Source organism: Mastacembelus armatus, chromosome 1 (genome assembly GCF_900324485.2).
Source record: "Mastacembelus armatus chromosome 1, fMasArm1.2, whole genome shotgun sequence".
NCBI lineage: Eukaryota > Metazoa > Chordata > Actinopteri > Synbranchiformes > Mastacembelidae > Mastacembelus > Mastacembelus armatus.
The window spans coordinates 10,329,416-10,348,907 of NC_046633.1; the positions used below are offsets into that span (position 1 = coordinate 10,329,416).

At 39.3% G+C, this 19,492-nt stretch overlaps 1 protein-coding gene and 1 long non-coding RNA gene across 8 annotated transcripts in view; one reads left to right on the forward strand and one right to left on the reverse strand.

The window, feature by feature from the left end:
• The window catches only part of apbb2b (amyloid beta (A4) precursor protein-binding, family B, member 2b), a 49,871-nt gene that overhangs the window by 20,236 nt on the left and 10,143 nt on the right, over positions 1–19,492 (reverse strand). For 4 of the 7 annotated variants that reach the window (XM_026302878.2, XM_026302877.2, XM_026302873.2 and 1 more), the window contains exons 2-4: positions 6,797–6,917; positions 5,880–5,956; positions 4,260–5,330 (exon numbers count right to left, since the gene is read on the reverse strand). In XM_026302878.2, coding sequence (XP_026158663.1) covers positions 4,260–5,330; positions 5,880–5,904 — 1,096 coding nt within the window. In that variant the 5' untranslated portion in view covers positions 5,905–5,956; positions 6,797–6,917. Of the gene's footprint in view, positions 1–1,397; positions 1,542–4,259; positions 5,331–5,879; positions 5,957–6,796; positions 6,918–19,492 lie in introns of those variants that run through there. The other 3 variants (XM_026302875.2, XM_026302876.2, XM_026302879.2) reach the window with 2 other exon arrangements.
• Positions 8,842–9,699, forward strand: LOC113127937 (uncharacterized). Its single transcript, XR_003295488.1, has 3 exons — positions 8,842–9,062; positions 9,254–9,362; positions 9,509–9,699. It is a non-coding gene; the product is annotated as an uncharacterized LOC113127937 (long non-coding RNA).

Genomic DNA, 19,492 nt, shown 5'->3' on the forward strand with positions numbered 1-19,492 from the left:
TCTCTTAACAGAGCATGTACATAGACAAAAGTATATAGAGCAGATTACCAATACTCTTAATTTATTCAACACTGATATATTTGAAGAAAATACAGCAATACCTTAAAAACACATATGCCCACAGCGATCCTGTGTGGGTACAGGGGTACTTATCTCACTGTTTCTTCTATTTTGTACTAAATGTCATGTCATCTGAAGGTTGCAGTTTCCTGGCAGTCAAGGCAGCTGAAGCACACACTCACATGCAGAACTATTAATGGCATCTTTGTGCGTGTGAACCTGATGTAGTGGCGAGGTAGTAAAGATAAACCGAAACTGCATTAGGTGGTGTAGCAACTCATAAACGTGATATAAGGTCTGAGGGACTGGTCAGCTGGTGCTGTGTGTATTTGTGTGCGTGACTGTACAGACGCGAACTGCTGACCATGCTGATGAAACACAGTCCACGGGCCTGTCACAACGACGGCAGGCCGTACGTCATCATGCCGATGAGGTTGGTCCAGGCTGAGATGGAAGTAAGGCACAAATGCTCACGTGTGCAATGATGAGTTACCAAGGCTTGAGTTTATTTAATGGATTAAAAATCACAGAAAACTTGACAAAATATGCACATATATTCTTGGCACAAGCAGACAGCTTAAGCCTGTTTTTCAGAGTAAGGAGCTGGGAAGGAGTGCCTTGTGGGAGCTGCAGTCTTACATGAGCACAAAATAGGTCAGAGCTAACAAAACTACAACAAAGAGAACCTGAGTGTGTCTGCTTTGAGCACGAAAAAGGATGTTGACTAAGAATGGGTACCAGCATATAGACTAAAGCATGTATGTACGTAAGGGGAGGCACAGAGAGAGAGAGAGCTGTATTTTTTAGTTCAAGGGTTATATCATGACTTGAAGTTAACAGTAAGAAGTCTGGAAAGAGTGGAATTTAAAAAAAATGTCTTAGCATGTTAACAGTGAGGCTACTGGTGAATCTGCTCCTATGCAGCTCATGGATATGTGCCATAGTGAAGCTACATAGCAGTCAGCCTGTGACAGCCTCTGCTAGCATGCAGCTTCATGCCAGAGCAGAGGGGGAGGGGAGAGCAGTGAGCTTCTGGAGCAAAACACACACATATACATCTTCTGTCTAGCAAATTACACCACAAACACACACTCTACCATATGCATACTGACTCACAACATATGCACAAATATAATATGCTCAGACCACAGATATGTCAGATATTAAAAAAAAAACATTACCATTACTGAGACAAACTTCATACCTGTGTTAGAACAGACCCATATGTTCCCATTCTTGTGCATGGACACAGGCACACACGTACACACACTCAGACAGCATTTAAAACTCCATCCCTACAGTGTAGTTTCCAGCCCGACTCCGAAAAATTCACCTACCCTCGTAATTGACAATCACAATGGCCAGCATGTAGTCTTTCCCCAGCATCATAGTTAGCTAGCTGCCTCTCATACAGCCAAACCCGGTGGTGTAACCAAAGAGAAAATCCCCAGACAGAAAGAGAGAGAGTGAGAGAGAGAGGGGGGAGGACACTGCAAGAGACAGGGTGAGAAGAAAGACGAAAGAGAGAGAGGCGAGGGGGGGGATATGGAGAGAGAGTCAAAGAGGCAAGGAAAACTGACATGTAAAGAGTGGCAGAGAATGGGAAGAAGAGTGAATGAGAAAGGGTGCAAGCAGTAATGGAAAGAGCAATAGTGAGGGAGAGACATAGAGACAGGTACAGAGGGAAAGACAGAGGGGGAGGGAGGGAGAGAGAGGTTGTGTAGCCCCTGCAGCTGATGTTCGCTGCTGTTGTCCTTCCACTATCTTGAGCATCAACAACATGTACACCTCAAATCGGCCTCCCCTCCCTTTTCTGTCCCAAAACAAGCATACATAGGAAGCATGGAAAGAAACTCGAAATTTTAGAGACTTGTTCTTCATCAAATGTCTATGTTCATCACTTTCTCTCTCCATTCCACTTTCCCTTTAGCCTCTCTTGGTTGTCCTAGCAACCCCCAGATCAGCATTCATTTAGTATCATATCCAGTGGAGGTGTGAGGAGGAGGAGCAGAAAGGGAGGGCGACATACAGTAGGACTGATAAAAGAAAACAGAGCAAAAAGGAGGAGGAGAACCCTGATAAGAGTGGAAAGACTTTGAATGCCACATGTCATTCTGCATTTATCCACATTCAACGAATGTTTATTCTATAAAATTCTATATTAAAATTTATAGATTCTATAAAAGACCTTCCTCAACTTTGTGTGTATCTTTGTGCACACGTGTTTGTGTGTTTTTGTTTTTGGCTTATGTGTGTGAAAGCAGTGTCATACTGGCCCTCTAAGCCACAACATCTATAGAGGAATCTGACACACACCTGGGAGAACAACACAGTTTGTCAGTATGGGCAGACAGCCTCCTGTCTGTACACAACTGTACAGAGAACTTCAGTACATTTTAGATACCCATAAATTTTACATGAATGATGACAGTACTATGATTATTGACTCTTCAGCAAATCCTCAGAGGATAATACATCTTAAATTCAGACTACAGCACACTAACTACTTTTGTCCCCTTTCCTCGGCTCATCAATACACACACATTGATCTACTCAAAACATAAGGCCCTCCCATGAGAGAATTATCACTATGAAATGACATTATAGACAAGCCAAGATGGGTTTTGAAGACAAGGAAGAAAAAAATCACCAATAAAAGAACCCATGGAAAGTAAATTCGTCAATAATGACTTGTTTTCAGATCATGGCAAAGCACAGCACAATGGAGAAGCACAAATGCTTAGGACGACAAGCCACGACTGATGAAACCTGTAGAGAAATGAGATCCACAGATGCTCAGAGCCTTCAACTCTGAGTCATGAAAGAGCTAGGGTAACATTCTGGCAGAGGTAAAGCAGCAATAAGGCTCAACAGCTCAGGGCAGTGCAACTCTCACAAGCTGAGAGGGGATGGTTTACAGCTAAGCTCATGTTGGATGTCGGGGCTGCTGCTCGATACGAGATGGATGTGTTTCATAAGTCTTACGACAAAGTACACAGCACAGAGTTTTAAGAGCCCAATTAAACTAAACACCAAGATTTTAACATAACGCTGACAAAGAAATACAATGACGTGAATTAACCTTTTGCAGAGGTAAGCAACAAGCAAGTTTAAAAAAGTAAAGGCTCATAAGAGAAATGGATGACTCAGGAGCTTCTTAATTTTCGTGACAATGTTCTGCCTTTTTACTGTACATAATATAATTTAACTGTACAATAGCCATCTATTCATCCATCAATCATCTATACTATTAATTCTATCAAGGATCCGAATGGGCTGGAACCAATCCCAGCTAACCTGGGCGAGATGTGGGGTACACCCATGACAGGTTACCAGGGCTGGCACACAGAAACATCCAATCACTCATTTACACCTAGACACAATTTAGAGGCACCAGTCAAGCTAACCTGTATGCCTTTGGACTGCAGGAATAAGCTAGGAAAACCCAGGCAGACAGTGGCAGAATATTTAAATTCAACACAAAAAGGCCCCTGTCAAACAGGGTTCAAACACAGAATCTTCTAGCTATGATGGAACAGTGCTACGTACAACAATCATACATTTCCAATAAAGATGAAACAATTTGTCAATTAAAAGATTACTAGGCTGGCTGAAGTATAATCAGGAGCTATTTTGACAACAGATTACCTGCTATTATTTGCTGGTATTGTTTAGGTTATCTTTATATTTTGGACTGTCAGCTAAAAACTTTTTATTAATATCACCTTGGACTTGGAAGTTGTTAAGGGCATTTTCACTACTTTCTGACGTTTCATAGTTCATCCTAATACTGTAGTTAGTTTGATTAAGTGATGAGGACAGTAACCACCCATACACATACACAGACACACAAAAAAAGCAAACACACACAGGACACAGCTTGAAACAAGACACAGCTGATCTAGCTTGCTAACTGCCCATGAGGTTGCAATGGCACTTCCTGTCCCAGAGGGATTCTGGGAGATTTACTGGATGTTGGAGTGTTTGTTATACTGTTCCTGCAATGTGCAATTATGCTCATACACACATGAATGCTCATTTGGTCACCCTAAAAGGAAACAGTCATCATACAGGGAAAAAAAACAAACAAAAAAAAAAAAACAGAGTAGCTGTACACACAAAAATTACCAAATATCAGTAAATGACAAGGGTTCCAAAGTTTACTACAATAAACAGTTTTCAGTATGTTTTGTGTGTACCTGTCTCTTCTGGTGAGTTGCTCTCCTGGGACAGAGTGGTCCAGCTCAACTCTTCATCACTGGGGTTCAGATTCTGGATGCGGTTCAAAGCACAGTCTGTCTTTGCACCAGTCCTTCTGTCCTTCTTTGTCTCTGGAGAGGAGGAGGAAGAGGAAGAACAGGAGGCCACAGAGAGCAGAGGTGTGTCCTCTGGACTGACTTGCCGTGGTGGGGAGGGAGGAGGAGGCAATGGAGAGTCCTTGCCTGATTTGAGGAGCTTGAGGTTAGAGTGGAGGTCAGAGATGAGATCTAGTCCTGGAGAAACTTTGTGGTTCTTTACAGGAGACTCACTTGTTATCATCAGTAAAGGCTTTTTCTCCTCATCTTCCTGCTCTTCCACCAACACTTCATCTCCATTTTCCTCAATCTTCATCTTTGACATTATTTCCTTCTCAGACAGAATGCTGATATCGTCACTCTCCTCTGCCTCAATGTTCAACTCAAACCCTAATTCTGTTGTGTTGCCATTCAATGTGGGCTCCACCACTGTGTTAATGTTACAGTCTGTGTCTGATTCTGTTATCTGTTCAGGATCTGCATCAATGTTGGTGCCTGGGTGCAGTTTGATGTCTAACTTAACATCAGTCTCTCTGTCATTATTGGTGAGAGTGTGACTGTCACGCTCCTCAGTTGTGTTGACATTGGGGTCATCTGCTATAGTCTCTGAATTACACTCCAGGTCCATCAGGTCAGGGCCAGTTGTGTTTTTGTTGTGGTCCTGACCGGCTTTACGGAGCTGGTTGACCCCATTCTTGGCTAGTTTGGGATTGTTGGGGGTTAAAGACTGTGATGGAGGTGATGAGGGTGATGATGAAGATGGCACTGCTTCTCCAAGGCCCATGGCGGCCTGGATACTGGTAAGTGCATACTTCTTGCGACACTTGGGAGGAGTGGCGGAGCCCTGTTTGATGACATCACTGCTGAGTAGCTGGTTGTGTGAAGAGCGAAGGCTGAGTGAGTTGGGAGGTGTAGCAGCGGGGCCATTACGATTGCTCACGTCTACTGACATCATCATCACGCAAGACAGATCACCTGAAGAGGAAGAGGGGACAGAGAGACAGGAAGTGAATGAATTTAAATCTACATTGGCATTAACATGCAACATATTGTAGGAGTTAGCCTAGAGAAGGTGTCTCCCATATGCATTATAACAAATATTGTATTGTAATGTACAACATTTTAATATGTTGAAATGTAAATGGTTCCTAAGAACAACACTGTTGCAGCAGCAACAATAATGTAGTAAATAATCCATGTTCACTTTAAAGTAGATATATAAAAATGTAAAAAGTGATTTCACAGTCTGCTAAAGTAAATACACGAGCACCAGATTTGTGTCTGAAAATAATCAACAAGTGCACTATTGCTTCTGGTTGAGTAATGTTTGTTAAAAACTACCCTGTGCTGCTGTTTAAAGAGAGCTGCACAGAAGAAAACCTAAAATATACTGAGAGGAGGACTAATGCAGGGTTGTCTTAGGCAATTTAATGGGCCTTGAGGCCTATAAAGGTTGTCATTCCAACTAAACACCAAACACAGACAGCATGTGTGCCAGCCTACATGCAAGGATGTGTTTTGTACCTGACACAACGTCAGTCATAGGCATGTGCTGGTTACGGTTCAGAATTCAGTAAACTCAGCTGCGGATCTGAAGATGACTGAGGGAAAAAAAAAAAAAAAAAGACAAAAAAGAAGAATCACAAAAACATGCAAAGATTTCAAGACTACCTTTTGGGTTGCCTGGAGAGACCACAATCACCCATGTGAATAACTACAGCTGGTTTCTATGGAAATGACAGAACGTCATGAGTGGGTGAGGAGACTCAATACCCTGGAAATTACAGTTTCAGAGACACTGAATCATGGTAGAAGAATTAAAAGACCAATCAGTTCATGTTGGCCTGAGTTTGTTTCTGTTTCTTTGGTGGGACTATTCTTCTGCATACTGTCTCACTCATGCACACTGACTTGACCATTCATTGAATGCACTGTACAGTGAAGAGGGCCATGTCGCAGGGTTTTCCAAAACAGGCAAAAACTAAAATGGCTTTCTAAAATATTTTTGAGCCATGTGTCTACAGAGTCACAATAACAGACATTTACATTACAACATAATATCTTGTGAACTATGCGCCATGGCGAGACATAAACATTAAACATCAAACACAATGCTGGAAAACACAAAGATATTTTATCAGCATTGATCTGCTTTTACTATAAAGAGAATAAATACCAGTCAACTGATGAAACACATTCTTTACAGTGTTTACAGTGTTTTCACTGTAAGGTGGTACCCAACAGCTGTGTGTGTCTGGACATGTGTTGAGTCAATTCATGAAAATAACTATGGGGTTCTAATTTGGCTTAAGCAGTCCAGCATAGATTTAGATATGCAGGAATTTTAGTTATGACAGGAAGAACAAACCTTTCTACAAGACTGAAGGGTTTACAAGAGTTTTTTACGTTAAAACATACCAACTTGAAAGAAGACTTTTCACCTTTTACTATTTACCAGAGAACTAGGAACTGTGGGAAACTCCAGGAGGGAGCGCATCCATACTGGTAGTCAGTGATTCTATCGTCATCCAATCAGGAGGGGTTTACTGAAGCAGCCGTATCCTGAGGGAGAAACAAACATAAAGTGGGATTAATGACATGGAGAAAGGGGGGGAAGTGAACAGAAAAAGACAAAGGACTGCAGGACACCATAGGGACAATAATAAAGATACATTAATTATTCACAAGCTTGATCAAACATTAATACACAAAGTGGGTGTAAGCGAGAGAGAGCGAGAGAAAGACAGAGAGAGAACATAAGACTCATTTTGTATAGAGCTCGTATTTCTTTCTTTGGTGCAGTCGTGCCAACCCTTCTCTGACTGGAATCATCATAAACTTAATGCCACGGGAGACTTGTAAACTGCCCCTGCACTGCCTCCAACAACAAACCCACACACTCACAATACTGCATAATGCAGTCAAGAGTTTTGGAGAGTCCACGCCAACACACAACCTCTATGAGAAGTGGAAAGAAAGATAATAAACATAGTTAGATTGGACCATAAAATTTCTCTTATCCCTGGCTGAGGGGCTGGAAAACACCTGGAATGATTTTAGGGAATAAAAACTGTAACAACTGCAAGAAATGTTATTCCGTCATGTGGATATTTCAGCTCAACTGACAGCTGGCAGTGATTTCTGCAAAGAGTTTGAGTAATTGATAAACCTTATTTAGACACGTAATACAATATCAGGCGCACCCCTGCATCAACTATTAATTGCAAGGATAAAGGCAGAAGTGTGCTGGGATTGTATGACTGTTATAACATTTTATGATGATCATCCATAAACTGTTATCAGGATTTGGTTTGGTAATCATGTAAAGGCTCAAATAGCAATAACAACCAGAGGCTTTTCAAAATGACTGGCTGATCAGTGCGTTGGTGTAAACACAAGCTCAACTTTTAAAGTTGTTAAAGTTCATTTTAACCTGGATAATAACAGAATTTGCAGAAGCCCTCAACTCCCAGCTTTAAGACTACACGACTTCCGCTTTTACTAGCAAGGCTTCTTCTGATCTTTATAGTCTTCTCCCTCTGCAGCTCTTCAGACTGCCATTTAGTTGCATTTTGCAGCTATTTTTGGAGACAGTGTAACAAAGATTTATAGCTATGCACCCCACTGTGACTTGCAAATATGCCGCCACCAAAATCTGTTGATGTGCTTTCCCTTGTCGAGTGCTGCAAGAAAGAAGGGCTAGATAGGCTGAGAGGGTGGTCAGGGATGTGGCCACAAAACAAAATCTGATACTTGAGATGTTTAAATATGGAGGCTTATGACCAACAGCTGAAAAGGTTGATGAACAGTTGCAGAGTACAGATCCAGATGTGTTGTCCTCAGAATGAAAAATGTAAATGTAGTTTTCAACTTTAGCAGGGACAGGGGGAATTTACGCACTCTAGTCAGTGGCACTCATTTGAAATGTAGTGCTCAACAGTCAGGAAACAATGGAAAAAGAAACAGACTATGTTTATGTTCTCTCTGATATTGTTACTCAAGCTAAAAGTGGGTTTCTGCATCTGGCAGTTAAACAAAAATGGGAATGAATTACGGATTCAGGAGGAGAGGAAGACTGCAACACCTGCAATAAATAACACACTAATAATACTGATATGCATTTGCAAGCTTGATCAGGAATTGGAATTGCATTTTCCACTGTTAAAAGTATAGTTTAAAAGTACTGTTAAAAATAAAAGTTTTATCTAACTCAGTTATGAATGGTGCATATATGACTGCACTGTTAACCCAAAAGTTATTTCTATGCAAACAGTTTGAGTAAATGTCACTTAAAAAAAGTAGTTTTTATCGCATGACTTAAACAATATAACTATATGACACAATCACTAGGTGTACTCATTTTTGTAAGTTTAACAAACTTAAACTATCAAGTTTTACCTACGGCCACACCCCTGTTTTCAGCACTGCAGCACTTTTCTAGGTTGCGATTGGTTCAAGACTAGTCTGGGCTTTCTTCTTGGTGGATTCTGAGAAAATTGCGCCTTTTTCTTATTTTCAAGAAGTAAATTGGGTCTTTTCTGCAATTTACCTTCTCCTTTGATGAACATGTTTTCTGCCTGGGAGTTATCTGCAGTAACATGCTGTTGAAAAAAATGTAATTTGCATTTTTCAGTTTTTCATGAGTTTGGACTATTGTAATCAGCAGTTGACTGCACTTAAGAAGACGCCATTTTCTTGGTGAACTTGGTGAGTTGTTTTCTATGTTCAAGTATTACAAATTAGAAACCACTGAAATGTTTCTAGTTAGACGTGTGCATTTCAATATGTAAATTTGAGGTTGACTCCAAAGCATACAAACAGTAGCTCTCAACTTATGTTGTTCCACATAAGATTTAGCAACAATATTTAAAAAATAAACCAAATGATTCTTTTTTTAGAAAGAACATGGACATCACATTTGCCCTTAGAAGAGATGAGGATGTAAAGGATAAGCCTGACATTAGCCAGATGGTCCGACGCTGGCCAGCCCTTTTCACAGAAAGCCAGGTTTGTGGAAGTTTCCTTTGAATATGTGTTTTTTCTTACTTGTCTTACATACAATACATACTTGGACAACATGTTCAGAGAGGTTCATTCGTGTTATAAGTAACTTTGCCTGTATGACAAAATCTGGCTTGTTTTGCATATTTCAGGTTTACTTGGAGTTTAACAGGGTTGTTGGAAGAAACCTTAAAGAGGAATTCTTTGGTGTGCTTGATGGCTTGTGTCCAAGCTTGATGGAAATTTTCAAGATGAAGACATGTCAGATAGGACCTACTACTAGTTGGGTATTTCAAAGTGATTGTGAGAGAAAATGTCTGCAGCAAAAAGGAAGAATATACTGTAGTAACTGATGGAAAAAAAACACACAAAACATTTTGATAATTTGATAACCAGTTCTTACTGTTTTTGGTTTAAAGCTTGTGTTTGAAGACTGGTTTTAGATCTCAGAGTTTATGAAGAGCATCATTATCAGTGATATTTGTTGCTTTGTTGTGTTTCAATAAAATTGAAAAAAAAATGTACTGTGTTGTGTGGTCATTGAATTGGAAGTTTCCTATCCCATTTATTTTAATGCAAATATAGTTTTAAGTGTATTTGACTTAAAATATTAAGTTTTCACTATTTTGCATTAAATTTCACTCTACTTAAACAAATTAATTTTTGACTGTCGATTACTTAAACCATTGAAGTGTATATGACTTAAAAATATTACGTTCCGACTGTTTTGCATTTAAGTTGACTATACTTAAACAAATTAACTTTTTTGACTGCCGATTACTTAAACCATTTGAGGCAATCACTTGCCTCAAATGGTTTAAGTACAATCAACTTATCTGGGTTTACAGTGTGCAAATACAGTGATCAGCTGACCTGCTACAATGCAGTAGGCCAGTCCAGCACTAAACCAATTCTATTCACCTACATAACAACAGATGAACAACATCTAATTTTTCTGAAATCACTAAGTGAAGAAGTGAAGTGAAACCATTTACCTTTATACCACTGGCTGTGGCGTAAAGATAAATTATCTGAAGAGCAGCTGTATATTTCTGACCACAGACCAACTGTACATATTTTAATGTCATCTCTAATGATTTAAGCTGGATAAAGGCAGTAACAGAAATGTCATACCATAGTAAAAATAAGAAGTGACTTTTACAAACTGTGCTTTTAGTCTGTAAATAAAAAAGACACAGCTTGGTTTGTGGACGTGACTGAATGTATGTATAACTGACAGATAACACACAAAAAAAAAAAAAACAAAGACATAAAAACCTGCAGAGTACAAGAATAAAAACTGTTAAGAACTGAGACCAGGAAAGAACAATGACATTAAAAAAAACTGAATAATAAAACGGCAATAAAAATGTTGCATTGTGGGATTGAAATTATAAAGCATGGTAGTTTCCTGCTGCAACAAGTCTGCATACCAAAGAATATGTATTTGTATAAAAGGTTGTCCACACTAAAAACATGAAATATTTCTCATTCAATACTGCAGCTACCTGGCTTTACAGGGTGTAATAGAGGTTGATTACCCTGCAACTGTAACACACCAATAAAGCATTAGCGCCGCTCATTGCAATTTATCAATAACAGCTAGAATGAGAAATTAATTTAGTACAAAAGGTCAGTGCGGTTCATAATTAGACAGTAGCTTATTTACCATTTTGGAGCCTTGTTTACACCATCACACTGGATAAATAAATGCATAATTAAGAGAAGTGGGATACACAGAGGTCAGATAGAATTCAATTTTAACTCCACACTCAGATTTTATTCATTTTCAAACTTGTACTCTTCTGCACCAACTAAAGCTGAGTCAGTATTTGTGCAGTTCCCACTGGAGTTACAAAATTACTTATAAAGCTTTTTTTGACATATGTTGAAGTAATTTCTTTGACCTATAGACAGATGTAAAATTCAAATTGTACAGTTTCCACACTAGGGTGGAACTAAAGTTCAGTAGCAGCACAGCAAGTATGCACTAAAAAAAATGCTAAGCTCGATTCCAAATACATTGGTAAATGGCTCTGAATTGGATGCAGGACTAGTGATAGTAGAGGATGTACTGGGCCGGGCCTCAGCACCCATCAAGAGTTTCCTGCAGTCCTCTGCTGCGGATGAGGCTGGAATAATTACAGGGCCCCTCTGTGGTTAGCGCAGCACTGGCGCTGACACACAGAGACAAACACTCATTCACAAACACACACATGAATAGTAAATATGAGGCGGGAAGTTCCCACATGACATGTCTTGTACAGTTAAAAGAACAGGCAAAAACTTAGACGCAAACAGGCTGAAACACACACAAGAGTGGACAAATGGACAAAAAAAAAATACACACTGAGAGGTAACACAATCTAGAATGTGTCACAGTATGACAGTGACCTTTGACTTCTGGCCAACCCACTGAGTGTATGTTGTTTAATGTGTGTTTGTGCATGCAACTGTTAAAAGTGTGTTCGGGTGGGGGTGCGCTGACTCCAACAAAGATGAAGGAAGCATGTGTTGTGTGCAATCACTGTCATTTACCAGACTCTGGTCGGAGTGAGGCAAAGACAGATTGCTTTTTTTAAAATTCATATGCCAAGTGGATACCTGCCAACAGTTTTATAGGCCTCTCATCCCTCCTTCATGTCCCTCACTCTCAAGGTTTCTCGCCATTCAAGTTCCTCTGCTAATCCCACTTGACTCAGTTTTTCCTTTTTCCCTTTTTCTTGCCCATTTCCACTCTTCTCCTCTTCCGCACCTAACATCGACTACATTCATCTTCTATCTCTCACCCCCCCTTTCCTTTGTCTAGAAGAGACTTGCTGTCTTTTCTCATTAAAAGTGAAGAAGGTCTGTAAATGCTCATAAAATCACCCATTTTTCTCTACAACCCTGATTTACAGCCCTCACCCCCTCCTCTTCCCTTTTCCCCCTCTGCTCGTGAGAAAGCCCATCTGTTACTAAAAAAGACTGACAAGAAAGCAAAGCTGTCGCAGTTAGAGGCCAGACCATCGAAAACAAAATGGATGGATTCATGTCAACAAGGCAAGGCATGCGGAGTAGAAAATGCAACTGGGTGTTTTTTTAACTCTTGGATTAGGACGTGAACATGTAAGTCTGTTCCACAATAGCAGGCAATCTTCCCAGATCTTTCTTGGCTTTATTTGTATTGGCTGCAGAGCAGGCCAGGCCCTCTACATTTAGCTGGAAAGTACTTCCACCTCAATGCTGGGCAGTTAGCGACACTGCTAACCAAAGACATATATATAACCATAGCTGGGTAGCTTTTCACATTCTAACTACTATGTCAAACTTAATTTATATATTAATATCGTCTAATTTATCATCTATAATGATGCACATTTATAGTCAACTTTTTTTCAAAATTCTGCTGCCACACATCAGACCAAAACTAAAAGAGAGCATATTTAGCTGAACTACACTTCAGTGTATTAATTAGAATTGATTTTTAGGCCCTTTTGATTGTGTATAAAGCTTGAAATGGCTTAGGAACGGCCTGCATTGCAGACTCCCTGTTGTTTTATGTGCCTTCATGTTCACTCTGACGCCACAGCAGGTTTGTTAGATGATCAGAACCACAGAAAAGTGGCGATGCAGCATCTTTTTTTATGCTTCCAAACTCAAGAATAAAGAAAATTTCAGCAGTCGCTTATTATTTTTTCCTAACATGCCCATCTTAATTAGCTTTCAGTTAGTTGTTCAACTGGTTCTGTGTATCTGTATCATTACTACTTGTCTTGTTTTTGTTCAGTCATTTTCTTGTTTCTGATTTTCTTTTCTCCATTTTGTAAAACACAGTATAGGGCTGGAACTTTGATCAAATAATCTGCCAATTATTTACTTAGTTGGTTTGCCATAAGATAAAAAAAAACAATACATTTTCACATTTAAGAACCTGTATGGCATTTTTTATTAATTGATTTTCACAATTTGTTGCAGTTCAGCTCTGGTTCCCATATAGGGTCTGTTTATTAGAATGATTCTTAGTAATCTAATATAAATCTATGCCTAAAGATTTTGCAGCTATAAGTACATGATGTATGAAAGTGGCTATAGACAGTGAAGACAGACACATCAATCAGCCCTACACAAAGCTAACAGGGAGCTGATGACTGGTCCAGTCTGTTGCTCTGCAGACTGGAAGATGTGTTTTCCCACCTCCAAGCTCAGTGTTGGTATGTGTCCACTCAAACAAGGAAGAAGCAGGGAAGAAAACAATAAGCATCTACAAATGAATAACAGCAGAAGGGTAGAACAGCATGGAGGTGCGTGTATTTGTATGCATTTGTGTGTGTGTGTGCTTCCTTGTATTGTCAATAAGGGGAAATAACATAGACAAAGTAACACTTTGACTCAGACTACAGCCAAAACAGTCTTGTGTACAGACAAACAAACCCACACACTCAGGCATTGCTTGCAGAGAGAGCTTTGTGTTTGAGTGTGTTCCCATGGCCATACATCGTCCTTGCTGCAGTGGTGTATACTGAGTGCAAAGGACGGACAGAAATAGCTCCACTATAACTCCACTTGTGTAGTCAGAGCTTAAAGCACACTCCAGGTCTTCCTGTTTGTGTGTTTGAATTTACCAACTTCTCAATGTACTGTGTACATACAGCTAAAAGGTATCATTTTCCACTACTGTGGTTTCATGGACAGGACCACAAAAAAAAAAAAAAAAAAAAAAAAAAACAGAAAGCAGTGAGGAATTTTCAGGGTGTGCCAAGGAATCTCAGGCATGTCTCTTTTTTAGAAGGGGGGGTTAGGGTGACTGGGGGAGAAAAAAAACTAATTGATCAACAAGAATAGCAAACAAAGTACAGTTATATATACACACACACACACACACACACACACACACACACACACACACCTAGTGACTAAAGATGAGTGATTATCATTTGTGAGTGCATGTGTGTACACGTTTTATGCGCTGTTGCTGAGAAACTGAAGGTCTAATACAAAAGGAGGGATTTATACTGTACTGTAGGAAATGTGTCACCTATGACACAGAATACATGAAATATTACTCATTTACTTGTAACATTCTCAGCATGTCATATAATATAAAAGACATGTCATGAAACATGCAAATTATTCCTTGTGAATTATAGTAGCAATGAATGGAATGGAATTAACTGGTTTTCTGCATTAACTGGTCATAAATGTGATCGGATTTTCATCTAAACCACTAGAATAGACACTGCGTGGTTAAACTAAGAGCACCAAAACAATTATAATCTTTCCTGTTGTTATTGAACACACCCATTAATCAACAATCAGTATTTAGATTTAATAACCGGTCGAACCTCCTCTGGCAGCGGTAACCTCAGACAAGCACTTCCTGTAGCTACAGATCAGAGTGAATAGAGTGTTTGGATCATTAGCCCAGGGGTTTACATATGTTTACTAACCTACATTGAATGTATGAATACATTGTTCAGTATAGACAAGTACAAGGCAATTGTGTGTCTATAACTAAAATGAGGACCTGACAATATTGTTATACAAATTTATCTATAATTTCAGATACTTTCAATAGGATTCACCTAATTTTTATTGCAACTGTAACCCCATCTAACATAGTCAAAACAGCCTACTGTTAGAGCGGAAAAACAGCCTCTGAAATCCTCTGACGTGGAAAAGAATCATTTTACAAACAGAAGGCAAGAGCTGATTTCCTGCATTTGGGAAACTTGGGACAGAGTGTGCTGTAATCCCTCCCCCATTCCCAGATATTCCCTCTCTTTCTCCCTGCTCCTCCCAGCCCCTTTCCTGTGGGTGAGGGGAGGTCAAGGGAGGGGAGAAAGAGCACAACATGAACACACCAAGCTAAGAGGAGGGAAGTCCCATTACAGCCCTTAAAGCCTACGCCATCTGTGGAACACACATGAGCCAGTTGGTTGGCATAGCCGGCATGACCATAATGAGACCACAGCTCTTTCCTGGATGCATTGCTGAAGATGAGATTCCAGGAGAGGAATCAGAAAACAACAAGTAAAGCCATGTCTGTATTTCAGCTTGTCATGTGCTTGTGATTCCCGCTCTTCCTTATCTACATTTTCTTTTTCCTTCAATTCATCTCACCTACAAATATGACAAAGATATTACTCACTGCCTCTGTTTAGTTCTGCTACTGAGTTCTTCTTGAGCCTGAGAATCAAAATATTACACAAACCTTGTGCTCCTTAAGTGTTTGATTACAGCAATAATGACAAACTGCCAGTAAGTCATTTTGGATGATGAAAAGGTTTTGACTTTTGACTGACAGCACCTACTGATATTCATTTTAGCTACATGAGCAAACTTCACACACTTGCAGAACAGATTCCTTCACAGATACAAGTCCTGCAAGAAGAAAAGTTATAAGCATTTTAAAAAATGGATGTACTTCAAGGTTAAACTGGTAGATTTCAACTGCTGTTCAATATCCACTAGCTGTCAGGCATTTGCACTTGATTTCTAACTATAATGACGATAATAAAAGCATCACCTCCATCAAAACTTCCACATTTTGTTTCACAACATGAAATAAAAACTTTTTTTTTTAGCTTTATTTACTCAATGCAGCTTACAACATACAAGTGAAACAAGAAACAAGTTTTTAATTTTTTTTTTTTTAAATAAAAATCTGAAATATCATGAAAAAAAAAGAGAATGAATAAATAAATAAATCACAGACACAGTGTCCTCACTCCCAGAATGGCATTTTTTAACTCAATCAGGTATAATTAATCATAATGTGTTTCACCTATGATCAGTTGTATTGATTGCGATTAGTTCAAAACAAAAAAATCTCTTCCTAGAGCAGTTGAACACTAGGTAGTGCACTTGAAAGCAAACAGTCCTCTACAGGTGGCGATCTTAGAGATCTCAAGATCTCAAACTTGTGGAAATGTAAAGTAAGGAGATGCGTACAAGATTTCTATGGTTTTATATATCCCTAGGAGCACAGTTATGTCTATGATTAAGAAGTACAAGGTGTTCCAACCTAGATATCAGAGTGAGGAGGAAAAGTCAGAAAGGCTACCAAGAGGCTGATGACAACTTTGAAGGAGCTTCAGGCCTTCATGGCAAAGAGTGGTCACTGTGTGCAGGTGACAACATTTATCACAAGTGTTCCACAAATCTGTCTTCTATGGAAGAGTTGCAAGAAAAAAATGCCCAACTTAAGAAAGGACACATTAAGTCTCATTTTAGCTTTGCCAAAAAGCACTTTGAAGGCTCTGATGCCAAGTGGGAAATGATGTTATGGTCAGACGAGACCAAAACCAAACTCTTTAGTGGTACGTCTGGCAGAAAGAAAATACAAGTCATCATCCAAAAACCACCATACCTACAGTAAAAAACAGAGGTGATAGCATCCTGTTGTGGGCGGTTTTCTCCTCATCAGGGACTGGGGTACTTGTCAGGATAGCAGGGAAAATGGTTGGGACAATATACTGTGAAATTCTTCAGGGAAACCTGCTGCCCTCAGCCAATAACTTAAAGATGGGTATAAGGTTTACCTTTGAACATGACAATGACACAGTGTCCAAGCAGACCTTGTTCTGCCTTTTCTTTCTTTCATGTAAATGTCCTCACTTTGGTCTACCGTAAAAACTACAGTGGCATGAAAAGAGCACACTAACCAGAAATTAGTCAATGGTTCATTTAGTATTTAGACACATGCTGAATTAAGCCAACCTAGACTGAGTAACAGTCAATCAAAACTGAGTCACCAAAAACAAAAAAACTTTCAGATTGTAAGGCATTGTCAATAATGTAAGGTATAAATTAAGTAAATTAAGTATAAATTAAATCAGGAGTCACGCAATGTTAAAAGGGGCTCTTTCAAACCACAAATAGTTTTTGTACTGCACATGCTTATATTTTTACTAGTCTAGTCATCAGCTAGACGGTTCTCTTAACAAAGTTTCTGGTGATTCTTGATAGAGTTTCAGCTTCTCTTCGGTTCCCTTGCAAGCCTACTACAGCTCATTTTTGTCTTTTTCTTTTTCAGTAGACATGGAGTCGTGTATACTGCAAAAACCTTCTCCCTCTTTCAGTGAAAACACACAGACAGGCAGACAGACATGTACATGCACAAAAGGCCTGTTGGATCCAAGGGGAGGGAAGAAGCAGTGGAGAGACTGTGTATCCTATATATAGCTGAGATGTGACAGGACATCCGAGAGGACAGGGAAGTCTAGACACTAACAGCACAGGTCTTACTCAGACTGTGTGTATGTGTGTCTGAATTCAATATGGCCATGTTATCTCATATTTCATTATAAAACCTGCAGCAAGCTGGTCCATGGTAATGTCACAATACTGTAGGCTGTATATCACAACATAGTCTGATCTGATTGGAAAACAGTTGTGCCTTATCATTTCAAAATGAAGATGCCAAAGAGGGGAAAACTGCAAGAAGAACTGACACTTAGAAGATGAGAGAGGAGGGGGAAAAGGGTAACAGCATAAGAACAAGAAATGTCAGCAAAGAAAACTGATCAGAGAGAGAGTGACTCATCAGAAAAGGAATGTCCCATCTCTGCCAAAAGAACCACAGACACCACTGCAACGATTGCTCCGTCTCCAGTACTTTAAATCATCCCCTCCCTTGTGCTTAATGTCTCTTCCTCTCACACAATGGCTGCCTCTTTCTCCCCATCTCTCTCCCTCTTTCTACAAATGGAAGACATCATTGTTGTTTTCCAAAGTTAGCAAAGCATGCATCTCTATCAGGACATTGGTTTTGGACAGGGACTATATGGCGAGCTGACCATGGCTGGTGGAATAGCACCGCACCGCCACTGTTTGGAGCAAACACACACAGGGCCAAGACTGCCTCTCCACTAGCTTGCCAAGTCAGTGCAAAGCCAAAAGGCAAATTCCAGCAGTGTGTGGTTAAAGAAAGTTAAACATTTCAATTAATTTCAATTCTAGCCTACAATGCCGTAATAAAAGTTTTATATGTTACTGTGGTTTAATGAATGATGGACAAAAATATCAAAGTTGGCAGGGCTTCACATACTAACCACAGATGTTAACTTAATGTTACTTCCACCACAGGATATGATGTAAATGCAAGAAATAAATCTGATCAGGAACTCAAACCACTACAATGACTGCAATCCTGATTCAACATTCCTATCACCATTCATCCTGTGCATTCATCAGACAGGAATGTTTCATACAATTTCGAAGTCTGCGTAATAGAGTGTTAAAGATTGCTCTAACCTTCATAGCATAGAACACTAACTTTTCAGGAAAGTTCAGTAGGCTGTCATCTACTAACTAAATCAAATGATGAGATGCATCAGAATCTGCCTGGCTGTCCAAATCTGACAAAAAATGTTCCAGAGGGAAAAAACTGGTCCGTTGCATCATAGCAGGAAAAGTTAACATACTGTACATAGGGCTGTAAATAACAGTTATTTTCAGTTTCAGTTATTCTGTTGACTATATTCTTGATTTAACCCTTTAATTATTTAATGTCCAACTTATTTTTTTTTTAAAAGTCAATTTCTCAAACTATTGTTTTTTTTATTGCATTTAATTAATCCATTCAAATTGTCATTTTCTGTCAATTAAATACTCTTTCATCACTAAAAGAATGACCAGAAACCTAAAGATATCTGACTCTAGTATATGTCATCACCATACAGTGTCTTTGACCATGATCATGCCACCCTTCAGTCCATTTTGCATCTGATTTTGTTACAACCCAGTCACCTATATCTTCTTCATACAGTATAGAATATCTACAAGCACTGGTTTATGCAAAGTCAACCAAACATATGTTCTGACCCTAATTATTATCCTTAAATCAAAGGAGTATGTGCAGACATTGTCTATTATACCTGCATTACAGCAATTGTGTGCAACATGCTTTGAACAGTTAAGTGTATGCTTTATAATTATCAGTGTAATGCAAATATTTAACTTGGTATGCTCAAGCTGTCACTAAGCTTCTTTCTCCAAAATACTTTGTGTGTATTAGAGCTGAACATCTGTCTATCCTCTCAAGTGGTCTTGACAAATGCAACAACAGTAGAGGATAAGAGAACTGAAGTACATACTACCAACTCTGAGTTAATCCTCATTTTGTGACAGCACAGCAGAACTCGCCAATTTAC